Source organism: Oncorhynchus keta, chromosome 17, assembly GCF_023373465.1.
Source record: "Oncorhynchus keta strain PuntledgeMale-10-30-2019 chromosome 17, Oket_V2, whole genome shotgun sequence".
Lineage (NCBI taxonomy): Eukaryota > Metazoa > Chordata > Actinopteri > Salmoniformes > Salmonidae > Oncorhynchus > Oncorhynchus keta.
The window spans coordinates 19,198,130-19,222,962 of NC_068437.1; the positions used below are offsets into that span (position 1 = coordinate 19,198,130).

General features: G+C 41.3%; 1 protein-coding gene across 5 annotated transcripts in view; it reads right to left on the reverse strand.

The window, feature by feature from the left end:
* ntrk3a (neurotrophic tyrosine kinase, receptor, type 3a) overlaps positions 1–16,513 on the reverse strand; it is a 298,611-nt gene extending 282,098 nt beyond the window's left edge. For all 5 annotated transcript variants that reach the window (XM_052465650.1, XM_052465647.1, XM_052465649.1 and 2 more), the window contains exon 1: positions 15,938–16,513. In XM_052465650.1, coding sequence (XP_052321610.1) covers positions 15,938–16,176 — 239 coding nt within the window. In that variant the 5' untranslated portion in view covers positions 16,177–16,513. The remainder of the gene's footprint in view (positions 1–15,937) is intronic.
* Positions 16,514–24,833: the final 8,320 nt, after the last annotated feature.

Below are 24,833 nucleotides of genomic sequence, written 5' to 3' on the forward strand. Positions count from 1 at the left end.
AGTTTAGCAGTTACACTGGCAGACTCCGGTAAAATAATAATAATATAAATAAAATACAAATTAATTTGAAGAATTGCAGTGTTACATAGCCTTAGCCAGCTAACTAACATCAATAGCATTCCTCCCTGTTTGAGTCAGGTTGCTAAATTAGCTGCATTTGCTAATTACGTGAAAGGCAAACTCTCTCTCCCTCTCTCTGTTGCTGCTTCTCCTTAATCTTTGAAGAAATACATTTGTTAAAAATTGTTCAAATAATCTTATATATGCCATTTAGCAGACGCTTTTATCTCTTTGAGTCAACTACTCAACAAATGTTATGTACTGCAGTGCTAGAAAGCTGTAGCGTGTCATAATTACTTTGTAAGTCTATGAAAGGGGGTGAGAACCATGAGCCTCCTAGGTTTTGTATTGAAGTCAATGCGCCCAGATGAGGACGGAAATAGCTGTCCTCCGGCTAAACCATGGTGCTACCCTAGAGGGTGCTGTTGAGGCTACTGTAGCACTTCATTGCAAATAAGTGTATTTTAATGAGTTATTTGGTGACATGTTCATATATTTAGTAATGTTTTATACCTAAAATGATGTTTTATGAAAATCATTAGGATGATCCTCCCCTTCCTCCACTAGCACACACACATTTCAGTCAAATATATAAGAAATCACTTCAGCATAATCTGATACTAGAGTGTTTTCAACTAAAGTTATACTACCATCTGGATTAGCCCCTTATCCAAATATGAACACCTTTCCAGGTGATTTTTAAGGCTGAGATCCGCATTGAGGGGAAACAACACTACCGGCCGGAGAAGAGGAGCTCCAGCGTAGTGGTAAAATAAATCATAGTACATACTCTGCTGTTCTGTCACAAGTTCAATGATGTCTGACGGAAATAAAACTGTGTTCGTTATTTGAAGTAACGTCTTTGTTGTTGTAATATCGCAAAAGGGACTTGGCAGTTTCACCGCTACAGATGCCAACGTCAAATTATTAGTGCCTTTTTCTTTGCAATTTGGTGAAGCCGTAAGGGGTCTGGGGCACTGGGATTACATCATAACCTCAATTTTCTCATGTATTGCTTTTTCGGTCAGTCACACATCCAGACTCTGCTCAGCCAAATAGATTTTAATGCACTTTGAACTGATCACACATTTGATAAGATATTAGTCTACAGATGGTGCCTCTACTTGGTGAAACCTGTTACAGGGGAATGGAGGAAAGCTATACAAAACGTAATAGGAAATCCTTTCATTTGCATACATTAACAGTCATATAGAATAATGAGAACCTAGTGTAATGTTGCTTGTGCTGTGGCTGTTATTGCATTATAATGACTCATAGTCTGAAATATAATCCCTACTCTTAAATGCAATATATTGTATTTTTTAGGTTTGAAACACTTAAAAAGTCATTTAAATTGCAATCCAATTAGGCCTACCAGTCTCAAACATCCCATTGGGTGACACAGTTGTAATTATTTGGGAAACGGTAACCGTACAGCGCTCTCAGAGTTTCCAAAGCAATTACAAATTAATTAAAACAAGATATCCCGACGAATTTGTGATGAGTGAACTTGAACTAAATATTCATTGTTGATGTGCTGCACCCATATCAATTTTAAAACCTTAATTAAGGTAAATTACTGTTAAATCATTCTAAATCATCACTTAATGACTTGACATACCAGTACAATTGGAAGAAGTAAAAAATACCTTGGGTAAACCACTCTACAAACAGACAACAGAGTTATGAATATTGTAAAGACAAAACTCAGAATCACAAAGGAGAGAAACTGCACAAAGACCTTATAAACTTTTCAAAGCAGGGAAACAGAAGTACAGAAGTACAGAACGGCTTGCTGATTGTTGACAGTGACACCAGCTGTGGTCACACATACAGCACATTAAGGTCCTTTTGAAAGAGAGGTAAAGTAGCTACATTAAATTAGACCAATCTAAAGAAAACAGGGTAACACTTTACTTGACACCCAGCGTCATAACATGTTATGACACGGTCATAACCATGTCATAATGTGCTATAACGGCTTACTTAACTTGTCATAACCTGTTATACTATGGTCATAACACTGTCATGGCACATACAGTATATTTACACTTGTGACAAGTTTATGAGTTATTTTATGGCTGTTTATGACACCTACATAAGAGTGTAAAAACCTGCAAAACCTGCCACGGTAGTTATTTTATGGCTGTTTATGACACCAATAAAACAGTGTCAAAACCCACAAAACCTGCCACACAAGGCAAAACATTCCATTACAACATAACCTAAGTGACAACAGTATGTTTATGTTATATTTTTTATTGGCCATGTTAAATAATCATTGTAATTGCGCACACGTTGATGTCAGACATTAATCTACCCCAATGCTCTGCTGTGGATGACTGGGAAGAATGCAGGAACAGATTTCAGGAGCAGGACAAGACACCCTCTTTTTGACGGATAACTGATATAAGGGCATGTACGTGATAGGCCTATCTGGCATATATGATGGTCATAATGCTTCTTGACAATGTCATAAAGTGTATTTTCTTAGTGTAGGTGTAGGTGTCATAAACAGCTACTAAAAAAATGCAAAACATGTCACAACAGGTATAAATATATGGGGGGTGTTATTTATGTCAGATGTTATTTAAGTGATCATGCCCGATAAGCGGGTGTTTGGAGGATATATTGGCATGGGTGTTGTTAGGCTCGAGACTTCGTTTGGGGCCAGCAAACCGTGCCAATATATCCTCCAGGCATTATCATATTAACATGATCACTTTTATACAACGGGGTAACGGGTTAACATATTCAAATAATGATTGGCATATTTTCATTAAAAACATTGGTTTCATTCATTTATTCATACTATTTCATCCTTCCACGAGATATAGTCCCGACAAAAATCTAGGGTTGCTACCCAAGCCGGCTGGTCATTTGTTCTATCAGTTCGGTTGCTAGAGACGCGACCCCATTTGTTCTAAAAGTTCTATTGCCATACTGGCTGGCAATGTTCTTATCCCTTGCTTGCTAGCTAGCCAACTACAGCTAACTTATAGTCACATCAACTGTAAAAAAAAATAATAGAACAGTTGCTGCATTTGCATTTGTTTAAGCTGTTTTCTAGTGACATTTATTTGGATAGATCCATAACAATGAGCTAATGAGGCGCAACTTCGCCTGGTATAGAAAATGTGCTCACTCGTCAGGACACTGTTGTCATTAAAACCCATGTCATGTCGGTTGCTAGAGACGGTATCTATAGAAAATGGGTTCTCTCGTCAGGACATTGTTGTTCAGAGGAGCTAGCCAACAACACAGCTAATACAATCACTTCATACACTGAAGCTTTAAAGACTGCAAACTAACTGCACTTCGTTTCGTTTTACCTTTTTTCATTTGACATTTCTTTGTATATATCCATAGAAATGATGCCAGCTGATTCATGATTTCGACTGGCTGAGAAACGCTGCTTGTCTTTCCCGACTCCCGACCCCGACACGTTCATTACTATAAAACAGCTGGAGATCGAATTTGAATATTGAAACAATGTTGCAAATGTCAGAGAGACAGTCAGCAAGGTTTATACAAATCTCCACTGTTGAAAACTAAATGTTAAAAAAATGTCTAAAAGAAATGTGAGATAATGTCTAGATGCTTTTTATAGTGGAGATCAAGTTTATAAAGTGCCTGGCTGGGTATATTAGACAGTGGATTGCGCAGTCAGAGTACATAAGCATTTTAACGTCATAGATTTAGCTGGTGGCAACTTGTGGAATAGACTGAAATGCGCTTTTAAACAATTAGCATTCAGGATTAGACCCACCCGTTGTACAAGACATATCATAAACTGGGTGGTTCGAGCCCTGAATGCCGATTGGCGGACAGCCATGGTATATAAGACCATATAACACGGGTATGACAAAACATTTATTTTTACTGCTCTAATTACTACGTTGGTAACCAGTTTATAATAACAATAAGGCACCTTGGGGGTTTGTGGTATATGGACAATATACCACGGATAAGGGCTGTGTCCAGGCACTCCGCGATGCGTTGTGCGTAAGAACAGCTCTTAGTCGTGGTATATTGGCCATATACCACACCCCCCCCCGTGCCTTATTGCTTAATTATAGCATGATTATAACGTGTCATGTCAATGGGTGTCACGTAAAGTGTTACCGAAAACACAAGTTCTCATTTAGATGTTAGCAAACAACACAGGAAATGCTGTGGCCTGGCTAACAGTACCAGACAGGTAATTTTGTAGTCGGAGAGTGGCCTAAAAGAGCTGAACAACCACCACAGTACATTAGTCTAAGACTGCTACTACAACAGCAAATGCACTGAACAGGAAATACTTTGTGAGACTAATTGACAGGAATAAACAGTGAAGCAAATCAGAGAAAACGTAAATAGTAAATAAACCGATGTACTGAGGACAACTCTCTGAATCATATCTCAAAGTATATTAGATGTGTATTCTCATCACTGAAATACCACAATTATTATGTTAATAAGAACAAATAAGATACCTACTTGGTTAAGAAGTGTTTGCTATTATTCACTAGATTTCTGTTTGATGTGTGCCTCACTCTCCTTCCTGTTTAGATGAGAGTGGTCAAGGGGCGGGGAAGGGGCTGGTGAAGGAGCTCTTTATTCATGCAGAGGACATGAAGCTTCTCCAGACTCATTAAAACCCATGTCACGTTGTCTGGGAACACTCTCCACTAACTCCACCCACACCCTCTGTGTGGCCTTTACTTTCCGGGCCCCAGTCTCGCCTGAGAGAGAGAAGCGTCGCTCTGCTCGCCAGCGCCAGCCAATGCACGGTTGTTTACACCATATAGAAGGTGAAGCAACAAGGAAGGCTGTCATGAATGTTTTTGCTGTACACAGATCTGTTCTAGTTGTACACAGATCTGTTCTAGTTGTACACATATCTGTTCTAGCTGTACACAGATCTGTTCTAGTTGTACACATATCTGTTCTAGCTGTACACATATCTGTTCTAGCTGTACACAGATCTGCTCTAGCTTTACACATATCTGTTCTAGCTGTACACATATCTGTTCTAGCTGTACACAGATCTGTTCTAGCTGTACACAGATCTGCTCACAGCTGTACACAGATCTGCTCTACACAGAGCTGTACACAGATCTAGCTGTACACAGATCTGCTCTAGCTTCTAGCTGTACACAGATCTACACAGATCTGCTCTAGCTGTACACATATCTGTTCTAGCTGTACACAGATCTGCTCTAGCTGTACACAGATCTGTTCTAGCTGTACACAGATCTGTTCTACACAGCTGTACACATACACAGATCTGTTCTAGCTGTACACAGATCTGTTCTAGCTGTACACAGATCTGCTCTAGCTGTACACAGATCTACACAGATCTCTCTAGCTGTACACAGATCTGTTCTATCTGCTGTACACATATCTGTTCTAGCTGTACACAGACTGTACACAGATCTACACAGATCTGTTCTAGCTGTACACAGATCTGTTCTCGCTGTACACAGATCTGTTCTAGCTGTACACAGATCTGTTCTAGATCTGCTCTATCTGCTGTACACATATCTGTTCTAGCTGTACACAGATCTGTTCTAGCTGTACACATATCTGTTCTAGCTGTACACAGATCTGTTCTAGCTGTACACAGATCTGTTCTAGCTGTACACATATCTGTTCTAGCTGTACACAGATCTGCTCTAGCTGTACACAGATCTGTTCTAGCTGTACACATATCTGTTCTAGCTGTACACAGATCTGTTCTAGCTGTACACAGATCTGCTCTAGCTGTACACAGATCTGTTCTAGCTGTACACAGATCTGCTCTAGCTGTACACAGATCTGCTCTAGCTGTACACAGATCTGTTCTAGCTGTACACAGATCTGCTCTAGCTGTACACAGATCTGTTCTAGCTGTACACAGATCTGTTCTAGCTGTACACATATCTGTTCTAGCTGTACACAGATCTGTTCTAGCTGTACACAGATCTGTTCTAGCTGTACACAGATCTGTTCTAGCTGTACACAGATCTGTTCTAGCTGTACACAGATCTGTTCTAGCTGTACACAGATCTGTTCTAGCTGTACACAGATCTGTTCTAGCTGTACACATATCTGTTCTAGCTGTACACAGATCTGTTCTAGCTGTACACAGATCTGTTCTAGCTGTACACAGATCTGTTCTAGCTGTACATAGATCTGTTCTAGCTGTACACAGATCTGTTGTAGCTGTACATAGATCTGTTCTAGCTGTACACAGATCTGTTCGAGCTGTACACATATCTAGTAGGCTGCCCTGCTGATTTGTCAAGGCACTGGTTAAGTTTTAATACGGCCAGGGGAACTTTGGAGTTGGATCAATAGAAACTAACTCACCAGAATGACTTCCTGGTCTCATTCTGTCATGGTGAGATAGCTGTTTACGTGCTCCTAATATCAGCAGGGCAATGAGACATCTCATCCTTGGACCTTAGCCATTCTCTTGACCACCAGCCCAAAATGGTTTCAATAAAATAAATGGAGGTCAAGACACCGGTCTGACAGCTAGAAAACTTTTCATTAACAAGAACAACAGCTTAGCAGCCTCCTTTAGAACTGAGGATGGGGATAAACACTGAAATATATGTTCTATAACAATAGTGGGGGAAAACAGTGAAAACACCTTTATTATATTCATATCATATCATATTCATATAATTTTGTTTATGGCTATCAAACCGCAGGGAAAACTGTTATACTACTACAAGTATATTTCCTTTCTCAAACATTTAAATAAAATGTCAGGGACTCTCAATTAGACTTCAACCTACAGTAATATGCCCTAATGTGTGTCCCAAAGTAGCAGTTATATCTCAATCTATACCAGCAGCCCACAAATGTATAGCTAAAGCAACTCCAGCATTCCTATGAGAGAGACAAGGCCTCCTTGGAAGCCCCCAACCGTAATGTGAAGTACAAAGTGAAAGTGAGGAACAAGTAGAAGGTGTGAGCTGAGCAGGTGCCTCCTGCCTCCTGAGATATTCCACTGGCTCTTGCTGCATATCAATGAGCATTACAGAGCCTCGGGGCTGTCTGCACAGATATCCACCCAGCACAGCACAGCACAGGCACCGCCACCTTACTGCTTCAGGTTCAAACAGATGCCGTAAGACAGCAGCCGCCATTGATCTTCGCAAACTCTAAAGGTTCCATCACAAAGTGCTTTAATACGTTTGGGAGGTCACTTCATAAGGATACTTTTTACATGCATAAAACATACACCATTGGAACTGCCCTAACTGCTGCAGTGTCCTGGAAATGGTCATTTTTCCTACCTCTGCATAGTGTTGAAATATACAGGTCAGTGAGGAGGTAATTTCAGTGATGTGTTCAGACATCTTTAGAACCATAGGTCTGGGGATAGCATGCAGAATGAAGGCTGTGCCACCGTAAATCTGCCAGCTGCCAACTAAACCAAGAAATGAACTGCTCAGGATCATCCACTGTGCTCTACAGTCTATCAGGCGCTTCATTGGCCCTGCAATGAATAAAATATAAGCAAGAACCAGGAGAGAGAGAAGAGGGGGAGAGAGAGAGAGAGAGAGAGAGAGAGAGAGAGAGAGAGAGAGAGAGAGAGAGAGAGAGAGAGAGAGAGAGAGAGAGAGAGAGAGAGAGAGGGGAGGGGGAGGAGAGGGCGGGGGGTATTGGGAGGGATTAAAACTGAAACTGAAAACTCTGGGAAAAAATAAATGACCTTATTCATACAAATGATTGAAACATTGTAACAATCACCACAACACTTTTTCTGAGAATTAGATCACAAGTGTTCAGTATCATTGTTATTGCATTAGATTCCCATATAATCATTTTCTATTAGGAACCAGAGAGACAAAAGTGCATCCAGACTTCTAATTTGTCCCCCAGACAAGTCACATGAACAACATATTACTAAAGCTGTCACATGATGAAATACTGGAAATATATAGTGTATGTCTCCATAAAAACAATCAGTGAGTGACAGCAGAAGATATACAGTGTTTTAGGGGGAGAGAAAGGGTGGATTGATCAATATTTCAAAGCGGTCTGGAGACATTGTTTGAAAGGCAGGCTGAGGCTCCTCACAGAGAGCAGCCACTTTTGTAGATGGCTCAATGGCAGAGAGGAGTGCCAGTATTGTTACCCACTCATCTACAGTGAAACAAGAATTGGATAAGGCCAGATATAACCAACCAACCAAAGATTGTAAATCTTTAGTTTAACGAACAACGAACATGAAGGTACATTCCATCTCTGAGGATAAAAATACATAGATAAAGTCCTACAGTGTCTTGTACAAAAATATCCACTATGACACTGATTTTCCCTAGTGTTACAGTAGGTAGTTCATTTAATCTCCATAATTTTATTCATAGTCTTTACACCTCCAGCCACAGGAACTGGTAACGTAGGAGCCAGTAACATATACAAGAAAAGGTCTCAGTCGAAGACAAGGGGCTGGCAGAGCATTTTCTGATTTGCTCATCATCTCAGCAGGGGAGTTAGTTGTCTGGCACATACACACACACACACACACACACAGAGTCTTTTAGTGCTATTTATATATACTGAATAAAAATATAAACGCAACATGCAAAGTGTTGGTCCCATGATTCATGAGCTGAAATAAAAGATCCCAGACATTTTCCATACACAAAAAGCTTATTTATCTCTATGTTGTTTACATCCCTGTTAGTGAGCATTTCTCATTTGCCAAGATAATCCATCTACCTGACAGGTGTGGCATATCAAGAAGCTGATTAAACAGCATGAACATTACACAGGTGCACCTTGTGCTGGGGACAATAAAATGCCACTCTAAAATGTGTAGTTCTGTCACAACACAATGTCACAGATGTCTCAAGTTTTGAGGGAGCTTTCAATTGGTATGCTGACTGCAGGATTGTCCACCAGGACTGTTTCCAGAGAATTGAATGTTAATTTCTCTACCATAAGGCGTCTACAATGTTGTTTTAGAGAATTTGGCAGTATGTTCAACCGGTCTCACATTTAACCACACCAGCCCAGGACCTCTACATCCAGCTTCTTTACCTGCAGGATCGTCTGATACCAGCCACCCAGACAGCTGATGAAACTGAGGAGTATTTCTGTCTGTAATAAAGCTCTTTTGTGGGGAAGAACTCCTTCTGATTGACTGGGCCTTGCCCCACAGTGCGTGGGCCAGTCTCCCAAGTGGGTGGGCATAAGCCCTCCAAGGCCCATCTATGGCTGCGCCCCTGCCCAGTCTTGTGAAATCCATAGATTAGGGCCTAATGAATTTAGTTAAATTGACTGATTTCCTTCTACAAACTGCAACTCAGTAAAATTGTTGACATTTTTGCATGTTGCGTTTACATTTTTTGTACATTATAGATGCTGCTGATTCAAACTCTACACTATATTATATAACAATGTGTTTAAGCCATCAGATGCAATGTCACAGACTGTATGTGCATTCATTCTTTGCGATAGATCAATTAAGAGTCCAGTCATTGCTCATGTTCTCCACACCAGGGAATGCACATACCAATGAGGTCAGAGAGGTAAACGAGACTGACATTGATCATGTTAATAAACAGGCAGGAATGTAAAAACAATGAAACAGGGACTCAATGCATGCATTCCGTGTATTGAGAGACGAATGGTTGCAAGAATTGACCCAGGGACTCAATACAGTGCATATGCATTCCGTGAGTTGAGAGAATACTAGTTACAAAAGTTCAGTAAGCATGATGTACAGAAGCACCGTTGCACATGACCTGTCCATCTAGTACAGTGAACATCGTGTTCTGAACAATTTCATATAAATGGATATTCCCAACTGGGAAACACGTTGGAGGAGAAAGGATCTCAAAGATCAATACCATATAAAATAATGTACACCCTAACTATTTCTTCCCCCAAAACATCACACAAACAAAAAATATTGTTTCCGGGGGAAATTGATTTGTTGGACCTTGACAGTGTCCGTTGTCACATAAACACATACAGACATACAGTACATGGGTCTATAATATAAGACTATCCCTGCAATTGATCTGTGCTATTATCTATTTCATAAACAGGGTTGCCCTCTGCATAATGCACATTAGGGGTCACACACACGGGTGGTACCACGAAGGGGACAGAAGCATAATGGCCCTAGTCAAATACATAATGCCTTTTCAGTAGGGGTGGACAACAAGACAAGAGGGAGTATGCTTTCTGTTATCAATTTCAAAAAGGGACAATGGTCGCTAATGTTATTGGAAATCATAATGAATCATATGAAAGGTCAGTCATGCATGCAGGTATATTTCCATCCCAGTAGTAATGGTGACCAAAAAGCTTTTCAATCCCTCAAGGTCATCAGTGGGGTCATTGGACTGACCGCTCACTATCCTAGTTGGAAAACACCAAATACAGCAACTGTTTCAACCCCAACATGAATGGACAAACTAAGTTGTCTTAAAATCATCACATTTTATTTACTGAAGGCTATACTACAGTATATAACCAACCTGTAGTACTTGACTGTGATGTTTTCATGTTTACCCAATGTCACAAAAGGATTAGGAGCATGCCACATTCATCATAGCATTATGTTCAGTGTTTTTATATCATGTGGTTCTTAAACACAAAATTGATTGGACTACATATGCTATATCTTTCTCAGTCATCCAGGAAGTGGCTTTGTCACCTCAATGCACATTATGCTTTTCACACCGTGTGCTGCTGCTATACCATGGAAAAGCTAAACGCCTCCAGATTCAAAACATTTGAAGTACGCTGTGATTTCTGACTTGATCTTGTCAACTGACAAAGTGACATTTGATGGAGTACTCGGTTGGGTTTCTGCATGACTGGCAAGGTTTCCGCCTGTGAGTTAGCTCCAGCTAGGATCACTGTGAGGCCAAACCTTAGAGAACGGCTCAGGATCATAGATAGCCTAGCAGTAACTATAGATCTGAAAGCAAAGCTGAAGCTCAAGATGTTTGTATGCCATTTGATGACAGTTCATTTCCTAGATCCAGCTCTCAGATCTGGTGAAGCGGACCTCAGCAGAGAGACGCCAGATTGGTTTAAAGATCTGTCCACAGAGATACGACCAGTCAGGGTCCACAGTTGTACTTGGAAGAAGTAGCACACCTGGAGGTCACTTAACATGTAAGTTGATCAATTATGATAAATGATTAACAATAGATGATGAACCATCTCTAAACCACAAAGCATGATAAACCATATTTTCACCAGGTAAGGGGCGGGCATGGGTCCACTGGTACACTCTGCCTTAAAGGGACCTTACACAGATTACACTTCCACAACAGCAATCATAAAATATGCACTCCAAAATGGCAGTCACCTCCTCCTCTTTCTCACATATACTGTATGCCTCAATCATGTTGAATTCTGTTGAATAAAGATTTGTGAAAACACTCTGACAGTCCTTCCATCTGTCAGTCTGTACACAGATGTACTCCATGTACTGTACTCTGTACTCCACTGTGTCGTTAATTCGCTCTGGTTTAAAAGAGGTGCTCCATCTTCCTCTGAGGCAGAGTAGAGGGTGTGGGAGGAGTGAGGTCACTCACAGATGTAGCCTCCTTTTCATAGCTTCCCCACATTTTGGTGAACATGTGCAGGCTAACTCCCACTCTCTTAAGTGTAAGCTTTCTGAGAGACCGTGGAGAGATAGCAAATGGCTCAACATACACTATAGGATCACAAGTATGTAGACACCTGCTCATTGAACATCTCATTCCAAAATCATGGGCATTAATATGGAGTTGGTCCCCCCTTTACTTCTATAACAGCCACCATTCTTCTGGAAAACTTTTCCACTAGATGCTGGAACATTGCTGCGGGGACTCGCTTCCATTCAGCCACAAGAGCATTAGTGACGTTGGGCACTGATGTTGGGCGATTAGGCCAGGCACGCAGTCCAATGTTTCCCAAAGTTGTTTGATTCGGTTGAGGTCAGGGCTCTGTGCAGGCCAGTCAAGTTCTTCCACACCAATCTCAACATACCATTTCTGTATGGATCTTGCTTTGTGCATGCGGGCATTGTCATGATAAAACAGGAAAGGGCCTTCCCCAAACTGTTCCTACAAATTTGGAAGCACAGAATTGTCTAGAATGTCATTGTATGCTGTAGCGTTAAGATTTCCCTCCACCAAACCTTACAGTTGGCATTATGCATTGGGGCAGGTAGCGTGTTCCTGGCATCCACCAAACCCAGATTCATCCACCGGACTGCCAGATAGAGAAGCGCTGTTGATCACTCCAGAGAATACATTTCCGGCTCTAGAGTCCAATGGCGGCTTTACACCACTCCAGCCGACGCTTGGCATTGCACATGGTGATCTTAGGCTTCTGTGTGACTGCTCGGCCATGGAAACTCATTTCATGAAGCTTCGTTGCTTCCAGGGGCAGTTTGGAACTAGTGAGTGTTTCAAGTGAGGACAGACGATTTTTACACAATACTTGCTCAGCACTCGGCGGTTCCGTTCTGTGAGCTTATGTGGCCTACCACTTCGTGGCTGAGCCGTTGTTGCTCCTAGACGTTTCCACTTCACAATAACAGCACTTACAGTTGACTGGGGCAGCTCCAGCAGGGCAGACATTTGATGAACTGACTTGTTGGAAAGATGGCATCCTATGACGGTGCCACGTTGAAAATCACTGAACTCTTCAGTAAGGCCATTCTACTGCCAATGTTTGTCTATGGAGATTGCATGACTGTATACTCGATTTTATAGACTTGTCAGCAATGGGTGTGTCTGAAATAGCCAAATCCACTCATTTTAAGGGGTGTCCAAATAGTGTATATAACGCTCAAGTAATCTTTCAAGCCATCAGTATAGTAGGCTAGTGGTTTTTAAAATAAGCTGACCACAGCCTCTGAATTCCAGGATTTAAAAAAATGCACAGAAAACTGGCTTCTACAGAGATTGGCCTTACTAAGTACAGAGAAAATACCATTATCCTAATGGATACTCTTGATGAAAACAAATAGTCTCTTCTTAGGGTACTAAATAGACAAAGTATACACAGAGGAAATATATGAGGTGAGGTAAACTGACAGATAATCACACACACACGCACACACACACAACCTTGAGCAGGAGTAATGAAAGGAAATAGGAAATATAACATTTTTGAGACTGCACAAAAAGCGCTATGTGTTGCCATTTGGATTGGCAGCAGATGTGCCTTCCCTATAATTACTGATAGCACTGTGATAGGAAGGACTTTGTCTTAAAAGAGCAGCACAAATTGAATGCCAACAGTATGTCTATGACAGGAAAAGGCCAAAAGCGTGCCTTTGCACCTCCTCTATAGGGAACAGGGTGACTGCAATTCATACGGATATATGGCTATATCATGCAAATCCACCTGTTGTATTGTGAACGTGAACATTGAAGACTGGTCAAAGAGTGAGGCTGCTCGAGTCTTAAAACAAATGTGCCTCTCAAAGAGAACAATTTCCTCCTCATTGTCTATGCAGCGAAACAACCCAGCCTAATCCATTTCAAACACACTTGGTTTTAGAGAAATGTCCATAAGGATTAGCTTTTTCAAACATGCTCCAGTAAGCCTAACGAAGAAGAAAGATTGGTCACACAGAGCACTCCAAGCAGAGTATGACATTACCATGCCCCTGGATGATACCCCTCATGCTGCATACTAGCTTGCCATTTTCAGGAGGAAATAATACTGCCAACAATGTAATCCATTAAAGCCTAGGCCTACTGCCTGTCAGAAGCAGAAACTCAGACATAATAGCATGGCATCTATGATGTTTTGGTGCAATATGACATTTAAAGCATTACATACATAAGCCTACATTTGGATTCAATTGAAGTTGAATAAAATCCTATATTTGAGGTATGCTGTATCATTGGACAATCACAATACACACACCCTTCCAAAGACATCTTTGTGAATATTCTGTTACACAATTCCCGAAATAATTGTTGAATTTTAGAAATTTGAACTCTGAACATCTGTGCCATGAGACAAATTTAGCTATAATTGAGGCCGATAGCTTTCACATATACAATTAGTTCATGGTATATTCAAGGAAATGCTTAGGTCTACTCTTATATCGCATCGGTGTTAACAATCTATCGTGTATGTGCAGGAACAACTTCCGCATTTCACTGGTGCAGATTTTCTTCACGCCTACACCGCCGGCTCCCAACCCAAGTTAGTGTGTGGGAGCTGTCCAGTGATAGGGAGTGCTGAATGACTCCTACACACATAACAGCAGAAGCCATAAAATGTGGCTCTTTGCGACAGCGCTCAACAGAAATCACGCCATGAAAAGAGAATAATGAATTCCAACATTCTGATAGAGCCGGTAGCCTACATAAAATAACGTTTGCAATCGTGTCGCTCTGTCGAATGCCCAAGAGTTGTCATCTCTGTAAAATAACAACCAGCAGCCCCTCTAGTGGCCTTGTAGGGGATGTGGAATAAGAAAGCACACTAAAATGATACCTACAAAGTCAAGACAATCTGACTGGTGCTTGTGTGCTTGTTGTATAGTGTGCTTAGCGATTTATAACCAGGCGGCATTGTTAGAATTATATCGTTGTAATTATGCATGTGTTTGACCCACAAATGGGGTCTACATCCTAAGCACTTAGCAAAACATTTCTTCTCAGGCTATGGAAATTGAGTGGATTCAGTGCAAAGCAAAGAGGTTGTCATGGCACCCTCGTCCTTGGCAAATCTCATCAAAGAATCATTAATGAATTGGGGTTTTGTTCAACCAAAATATTCTCTTCAGCTTGCGATGTAACGGCCCAGATCCAAAATCTCTCCATATATTGATATTGATTATATTGTTTCTTTCGTGTCTCAAACTACTATTCTTCTGTTTTCTTTTCGAATCATTTAGAGGTGAATACAAACGGGTGAAATACAAATTCAGCATGCTGTGAGGAAGAGTCCTAAATGGCTTAACATTGTAGCTGAAAGAGCTATGAGCGGTGGGGGAGATGGTTCCTCTCCAGAACTAATGCCATTTTATTTATAAAACAAAAGCCTTATAAATGGAAGTATGTCAACAGTGTCCGTGCTCTATTTTTACGGACACATTACTTATAGAGTCCCAAAATACTTTCCATTGGGAATAAATGAGGGGGAACCTTCTGTCAAGGACATTTTACTTTTCCCAAAAGGTTTAAATAACCTTTTTATGTTATCAATATGCGGGTACTTCATCAGAATAGCCACTGATATGAGTGAGTGACATGGTTAAAAAAAATAGGAACATCAAACCTGGCTGATAACACAAACTTGACAGGGTGGCAACGAAATCTATATAACGACGATTACTTTGAGGTAGCGTAATTGCACTGTGCGGAGTAAAATGTTAAAAAATGTTATGATCAAGTAGCCTTATAATAAAACATGACACGGCTACACATTGAGAGCAGATCGAAATAAATCTCTCTCTTTCTATCTCTTGGTTTAAACATTTCACTAAGTCCAGACCACCTTTTCAGACGTTTGCAAACGTTATCAATTCTTTGAGTCGCTGACATGAATGCAAAACAGTTAGAAAAGAGGCAAACGCGGGTCTCTTGAGCAATAGTCGGTATTTGGGGTATATGGGGGCCAATGCACCAACAGGTCTATTTGGACAATTACATATATTTTTTTATATATTTCATTTTATTTGTGGCTGGAGGACAAGCTTTGACGCACACGACGTCGTGTGAAAGGGATTTCTAGATACAAAATGTGTTAGACTCAGCTGAATCTCTGACCAGTTAGACACAGGTTTGCAGTCTTGATTATATCACCTAAGGAGGTGCGGCGAGAGTAAAACAAATAAAATACAGGGACAGTTGTGGTTCACATGGGCTCAACATATGATGCACGATGGCACACAGTGGGCATAAATACTTACATTGAGGTGATGTTCTTGAACAGATCTTCGATGCTGTTATTTCCATTGTTCCCAGTATCTTGCAGTGCAAGCAAAGGAAAGAATTTCCCATTGTCAGACTTATTGCAATATATCTCAGTTGGAGAACAGCTGCAGGTTGGCGGGCAGTCCAGCATATTGCTCAAGTAGTCCTGAAAGATGCTCAAAAGAAACAATACCCTCCACCAGCAAATTCGTGGTGGAATAAAAAATAAATCCATGATTTAAAGTTTTGGGGGATAATATCCTTGAGCGTTTCTGAATCTCCTAACCGGAGCCCGTCTGACTGCAATTGTGTGGTGTGTGCGCGCGGACGAGTGAATGTATGGAGGTATGTCAAATTGACACAATTGCGGTAATGTCCATCTATTTTATAGACGAGAACGAATAATAGTAAAAAATACTCCGTCAAATTAGAAATGGTTCAAGAATCACTACTCCGGGCTTGTCCTCCTCTCTAGGTTGCATGGTATAGGTTACCCTGGCTGTATTCAGGCTGCCGTTAGCTGTTAGTTCCAGGTTGTTTTAGCACCGCTCCAAGACAGATGGATAGCGCATTGGAAACAGTGATGGGAGAGAGAGCAAGGTCCATGCTCCAAGCATCAAGTCCCACCTACTGGGCAGAAAGGAAACTGACACACCTGCAACACAGGATGCAGCTCAATTCAGATCCTAACAGCCATTGCAGAGTGTGTGTATAACACAATAACAACAGACTACTCGTTTATGGTGTTTTATCATTAGACCTGTGGTTCAATGTTCAGAATTGACCGATTGTTCGTCCAGGCAAGCATGTCTCCTTTTTAGAGGACTGCCTCACGAAGTATGGAAACAAAACAAATACAAAAACATTTTAAAAGGCAGCCAGTATAATGCAGATAAAATTCAGTGAATTATTCACAAAAATATATACAAATATGATCAGATCAGTGCCCAGTGTCACTTTGCACTTAAATTGAAACAAAAATAAATCCAGGCTAAACTTGACATTATTTACCATACAAATCCCACTGGGCACAAACTGGTTAAATCAACTTTGTTTCAACACAATTTGTCAACGTATTGTGATGCGGAAACCACGTGACAACCACAGGATTATGGCACCATGGTAACACATTTCAACATAGACAAACCTTGTATAAAATGTTGAATTTGTATGTTTGAAACAACATATTGAGCACTTCCAATGGATCTATCCACAGCTATCCCTTCAGCCTTCCAAACCCAGTCCTGCTTAGCTTTGATGTTTGTCACTGCCTATTACCAATGTGCTATCATGATAATGATTATTGAGAAATCTCCACTTATTCACTGTTGCTATCAAAGTCATTCCAAAGGGTAGGTTTAACAGAGCAAATGGAATGTGACCATACTTTATCAATCATATATCATCAATGATGCTATTTAGGCTTATATAGCATTTGGAAAGTCATCAATGGCTATTTTTTAAAGGCCCAGTGCAGTCAAACTTGATTTTCTTGTGTTTTATATATATTTCCACACTATGAGGTTGGAATAATACTGTGAAATTGTGAAAATTATGATAATGCCCTTTTAGTGTAAGAGCTATTTGAAAAGACTGCTTGAAATTTCAGCCTTTTGTGGTGGGATGGAGTTTTGACCTGCCTTGTGACATCACCAGGTGGTACATTAGTTCATAGACCAATAAGAAAGAGTGTTCCAAACCTCTCTGCCAATAAGCGCTAGTTTTCAGTTTTCCCCTTCCCACTCAGACACTCACATACAGTCCTAGAAATTGCTCTTTGCTAAGAAGCTATTTAAAAATAAAAATAAATGATCATTTTGATTGCAAACAATCACTGTAAAGTAATTGTTACCCAAAAATTATTTGATATTGAGATAAGAATGGCTGCATTGGGCCTATACATTTATCCCAAGATTCACAAAAAATAGACAATATATGTCTACGGTTTCAAGATTCTTTGAAAATGGAAATACAAGTTAATAATAAATATATTGGATCTCCAGCTCAACCAAAAATCTAAGTTAAAGAATAGGACTAAATCAAATAAAACTGTATTTAATGTGCATTTAAAGTCCAGTTTGGGGTCTCCCAAGTAGCACAGCGTTCTAAGGCACTGCATCGCAGGCACTATTATAGCCTGGGGTTCAATCCCATGCTGTGTCACAAACGGCCTTGACCGGGAGTCCCATAGGGTGGCGAACACGCATAACTTGATCTTCGCCTCTCCCAACCTCGTTTGGGAGTTGCAGCGGTGAGATAAGATCATAATCAAGAAATTGGGGTGAAAAAGGGGGTAAAAATGATCACTAAATATATAAACTCAGCAAAAAAAGAAATGTCCCATTTTCAGGACACTGTCTTTCAAAGATAATTAGTAAAAATCCAAATAACTTCACAGATCTTCATTGTAAAGGGTTTAAACAGTGTTTCCCATGCTTGTTCATTGAACCATAAACAATTAATGAACATGCTCCTGTGGAACGGTCATTAAGACACTAACAATTTACAGACGGTAGGCAATTAAGGTCACAGTTATGAAAATGTAGGACACTAAAGAGGCCTTTCTACTGACTCTGAATAACACCAAAAGAAAGACGCCCAGAGTCCCTGCTCATCTGCATGAACGTGCCTTGGGCATGCTGCAAGGAGGCATGAGGACTGCAGATGTGGGCAGGGCAATAAATTGCAATGTCCATACTGTGAGACGCCTAAGACAGCGCTACAGGGAGACAGGATGGACAGCTGATCGTCCTCGCAGTGACAGACCACGTGTAACAGCACCTGCACAGGATCGGTACATCCGAACATCACACCTGTGGGACAGGTACAGGATGGCAACAACAACTGCCCGAGTTACACCAGGAATGCACAATCCTTCCATCAGTGCTCAGACTGTCCGCAATAGGCTGAGAGAGGCTGGCCTGAGGGCTTGTAGGCCTGTTGTAAGGCAGGTCCTCACCAGACATCACCGGCAACAACGTCGCCTATGGGCACAAACCCCTGTCGCTGGACCAGACAGGACTGGCAAAAATCTCTCTTCACTGAAGAGTTGCGGTTTTGTCTCACCAGGGGTGATGGTTGGATTCGCATTTATCGTTGAAGGAATGAGCTTTACACCGAGGCCTGTACTCTGGAGCGGGATCAATTTAGAGGTGGAGGGTCCATCATGGTCTGGGGCAGTGTGTCAGCATCATCGAACTGAGCTTGTTGTCATTGCAGGCAGTCTCAATGCTGTGCATTACATGGAAGACATCCTCCTCCCTCATTTGGTACCCTTCCTGCAGGCTTATCCTGACATGACCCTCCAGCATGACAATGCCACCAGCCATACTGCTCGTTCTTTGTGTGATTTCCTGCAAGACAGGAATGTCAGTGTTCTGCCATGGTCAGTGAATGCCCGAATCTCAATCCCATTGAGCACGTCTGGGACCTGTTGGATCAGAGGGTGAGGGCTAGGGCCTTTCCCCCCAGAAATGTCAGGGAACTTGCAGGTGCCTTGGTGGAAGAGTGGGGTAACATCTCAAAGCAAGAACTGGCAAATCTGGTGCAGTCCATGAGGAGGAGATGCACTGCAGTACTTAATGCAGCTGGTGGCCACACCAGATACTGACTGTAACTTTTGATTTTGAACCCCGCCTTTGTTCAGGGACACATTATTCCATTTCTGTTGGTCACATGTCTATGGACCTTGTTCAGTTTATATCTCAGTGGTTGAATCCTGTTATGTTCATACAAATATTTACACATGTTAAGTTTGCTGAAAATAAACGCAGTTGACATTGAGAGGACGTTTCTTTTTTTGCTGAGTTTATATTTAAAAAATGACATTTGATTTTGTTCTGTTCTTTCAGTTCGATTTTTGGTTGAGATGGAGATGTGAATCCAACATATCAATGATTAATTTGTAGACAAACTGGAATTAAAGCCAGACTAAGTCAGTGGCACAGATGGAACTATCCAAGCAGAACATCTCCTTCAAATGTTGATATTTGCTTGTGTTGACAACCAAACACAATTCAATTCTTCATGCTGAAATGACGTGGCGTGCCCAGTAGGATGTCTGTTCCCCTCCTTCCAACCCGAAGGCCTGAAACCTGAAACTGATTGGAATAACCTCTGTGTCAAGAAGCCTGTGCTAGGGGAAAATCCTCATATATAGCTTTAACAGGTGGTGTCAGGTAGGGCTTAAAACCCCAACTTGTTGTCACAAAATGACTCACGAACGCGTGCATGCACAATTACAACAGGAGATGAAAATCTGACAATAAACACTATTACAAGAATGACAAACTGAATTAAACGTAAACTCCCCCGTAGCAGCAGCGACAATAGATACATCCGCAGTGTGTTCACAATAGGAAGCGGCATCGTGCGGTGAAACATCGGAAGCCGTTCACTTTCAATGGAAAGAAAGCAAGAGAAATGGAATGGGCAGGGTGACCATTGAGCGATGGCGGGACAGGGCGGGACTAAAGTTGAGGAAATCTGAACTTGATTCTTATCCTCCCCAATATCGCAACGCGAGTGACCAATCAAAGCTTACCATAGTTTCCAACCCCTACTGGATTGGCTGACAATGGCTGTTGATAAGTAGCACTACCTTGGTGCTTGCTAGCTTGTTAGCATCCACATGAGGGCAAGGTTAGCGTGGCTAGGTGAGTGCAACTTATAGAGTGTAAATGGCCAGTCATTCCCAAACTATTACCCACACTCCCCTGGGTGCATGAGTGTGAATGTTATCCCCTGGAGGACAAGGAAGTGATATCGGTAGGAAACACTTTTCATGAATACTGGAATGATAAGTGAAATTATAAAATTATTCAAAGGCAGGGAAAATATTGACAACAGCATTACTAAGCTAGAGGGATGTGGCTAACTGGCCCTCTTAACTATCACTTGTATTCTGCCTCACCACGTGTGGGTGCTAGCAAGCATGCTAGGTACTGCTAGGTACTGCTAGGTATCAACAGCCAATCCACTAGGGGCTGGAAGCTATAGTGAGCTTCGATTTGTCAGTAGCGGCACAATGCCGCAGAGTATTTGCATGTAGGCCTAAATCAACTAGATATCAATGTGACATGTGGGCCTAAATCAACTAGACATCAATGTGACATGTAGGCTTAAATCAACTAGAATCAATGTGACATGTAGGCCTAAATCAACTAGAATCAATGTGACATGTAGGCCTAAATCAACTAGACATCAATGTGACATGTAGGCCTAAATCAACTAGAATCAATGTGACATGTAGGCCTAAATCAACTAGAATCAATGTGAATGTATGCACTAGAATCATGACTGGCCTAAATCAACTAGAATCAATGTGACATAAAGGCCTAAATCAACTAGAATCAATGTGACATATATTCTAGAATCAATTATAAGCCTAAATCAACTAGACATCAATGTGACATGTAGGCCTAAATCAACTAGAATCAATGTGACATGTAGGCCTAAATCAACTAGAATCAATGTGACATGTAGGCCTAAATCAACTAGAATCAATGTGACATGTAGGCCTAAATCAACTAGAATCAATGTGACATGTAGGCCTAAATCAACTAGAATCAATGTGACATGTAGGCCTAAATCAACTAGAATCAATGTGACATGTAGGCCTAAATCAACTAGAATCAATGTGACATGTAGGCCTAAATCAACTAGAATCAATGTGACATGTAGGCCTAAATCAACTAGAATCAATGTGACATGTAGGCCTAAATCAACTAGAATCAATGTGACATGTAGGTCTAAATCAACTAGAATCAATGTGACATGTAGGCCTAAATCAACTAGAATCAATGTGACATGTAGGCCTAAATCAACTAGACATCAACAGCAACAAAACACTCTAAAACAGGAAACAAAGTAGTTTCAGGTGGGGGGTAAAGTCCACATTTTAATTGCATCTTGTAGAAGCCTATGGAGGATAGCATTATTGGTCCATGTGGTATAGAGAGAGAAATTGGCGTTCTCAGCTCAAACATTTGTAGTAACAAAAAGTATATGGGTGCCGGGTTCAAAAGGCATTTACATTGAGTGTACAATACATTAAGAACACCTTCCTAATATTGAGTCTCCCTCCATTCTTTAACCCGTCTCCTCCCCTTCATCTACACTCCTCCCCTTCATCTACACCCTCCTGTCTCAGCCTCCAGTATTTATGCTGCAGTAGTTTATGTGTCGGGGGGCTAGGGTCAGTTTGTTATATCTGGAGTACTTCTCCTGTCCTATTCGGTGTCCTGTGTGAATCTAAGTGTGCGTTCTCTAATTCTCTCCTTCTCTCTTTCTCTCTCTCGGAGGACCTGAGCCCTAGGACCATGCCCCAGGACTACCTGACATGATGACTCCTTGCTGTCCCCAGTCCACCTGGCCATGCTGCTGCTCCTGTTTCAACTGGCCTGGGCCCTAGGACCATGTCCCAGGACTACCTGACATGAGGACTCCTTGCTGTCCCCAGTCCACCTGGCCATGCTCCTGCTCCAGTTTCAACTGTTCTGCCTTACTATTATTCAACCATGCTGGTCATTTATGAACATTTGAACATCTTGGCCACGTTCTGTTATAATCTCCACCCGGCACAGCCAGAAGAGGACTGGCCACCCCACATATGCTCTCTCTAATTCTCTCTTTCTTTCTCTCTCTCGGAGGACCTGAGCCCTAGGACCGTGCCCCAGGACTACCTGACATGATGGCTCCTTGCTGTCCCCAGTCCACCTGACTGTGCTGCTGCTCCAGTTTCAACTGTTCTGCCTTATTATTATTCGACCATGCTGGTCATTTATGAACATTTGAACATCTTGGTCATGTTCTGTTATAATCTCTACCCGGCACAGCCAGAAGAGGACTGGCCACCCCACATAGCCCGGTTCCTCTCTAGGTTTCTTCCTAGGTTTTGGCCTTTCTAGGGAGTTTTTCCTAGCCACCGTGCTTTTACACCTGCATTGTTTGCTGTTTGGGGTTTTAGGCTGGGTTTCTGTACAGCACTTTGAGATATCAGCTGATGTACGAAGGGCTATATAAATAAATTTGATTTGATTTGATTTGATTTGATTGAAGTGGATTAATAAGGGATCTTAGCTTTCACTTGGATTCACCAGTTTATGTCATGGAAGGAGCAGGTGTTGTTAATGTTTTGTACACTCAGTGTACTTAAACAAAGGAAAAACTGACACTCACTGAAATATTCTTTAAGTTTTTATGTATTTATTTTAGCAGCAGAGGTCAGAACAAACGAACACGTTTCGGCAGCAGCCTTCGCCAGCTTTTGGAAAACGTCATCACATAGATTTTGGGGGTTGAAATTACGTGAAAACAACGTTGATTCAACCAGTTTTTGCCCAGTGGAATAATGTGTGCAAACTGAGGTTCCAGGGCCCAAAGAGAGAAGGGGATAGAGAATCATTGCTGTTACAGAGAGAGACATAATTATATCCATGCCTTACAAACAGAGAGCCCTTAATGAGAAATCCTGTCAGGTTGCTTCCTGTGAGAATCAGGTCACATTTCTTTCTTTATTATTATTTTTATTTTGAAGCTCTTGTGGAAAATAGTTTTTTTTTAAATACAGTACCAGTCAAAGGTTTGGACACACCTACTCATTCCAGGGTTTTTCTTTATTTTTACTATTTTCTACATTGTCCAATAATAGCGAAGACATCAAAACTATGAAATAACACAAGTGGAATCAATTAGTAACCAAAAAAGTGACCTCGGCTGCTGCTGCAAAAAAGACTGAAACCGAGAGGGTAGAGACTATTTATAGGAATACCTGGTCTCCTTTCCCTCATCTGCACTGATCTGAGACCAGACAGTAGGTGAAAGCAATATGATTGACCCTCATCTGCGTAGCCTAGTGGTTAGAGCGTTGGACTAGTAACCGGAAGGTTGCGAGTTCAAACCCCCGAGCTGACAAGGTACAAATCTGTCGTTCTGCCCCTGAACAGGCAGTTAACCCACTGTTCCCAGGCCGTCATTGAAAATAAGAATATGTTCTTAACTGACTTGCCTGGTTAAATAAAGGTAAAATTAAAAATAAAAAAAAATCTGGCATTTGATTAAAACATTTTAAGACAGGCAACGTTTCCCATTCACTTCTACTTATCATCAGTGTGAAATACAACCTCCATGTTTATTCTTGGCAACAGTAATCATGAAGACCAGTGGGTAGAAAATTGTCCAAATGCCTCACACACACACGCACACGCACACGCACACACACACGCACACACACACACACACACATACACACACACACACCATGCTATGTTCACACTAACACATGGATGCACATACATGCACATGGCTTCCTCTCTACTGAGACTCTGACCTGCCCTGTTGATGCTCATGGTATGAGATATGCAGAGCTCTCTCTCACTCCAGACCCGTAGGGCTGAGGCCTGGTTGACAATGTGGGGAATCAGGACCATCTGTCACCATCCATTTGTATGTGTTACACAAACAAAATAGTAATCAGAGACACGTGGAATAATCACCTGCAAACCTATACGTAAATTGCAAGAGTCAAAGGATTTTTAAAAAAGCCTGTTGAAGTGTTTCATTCTCTGTAGATCATAGAAGAATCAAGCATCCCATCATGCATCCCCACATGGAGCGAATGAACCTCTAAAGTGCCCTGAACAATAGTAATCCTCTGCATTGAAGCTGTTTATGAAATGTCCATTAAAACAGAATTGGTGAAGCCAGTCTGAATATCAGTCTCCTGTCTCCGATATCTAGATCCTCCCTTATTCTTCAATCAATCCTTTTCCATATTGACTGCTACAACCCTGCCATTAGAGACTCTAATGACTGACAGAGTGCTGCAATCATCAAGTATTTTCTCCAGATAATTACTTTTTTTCTGTTCTCATGGTAACATTAGTCGAAATT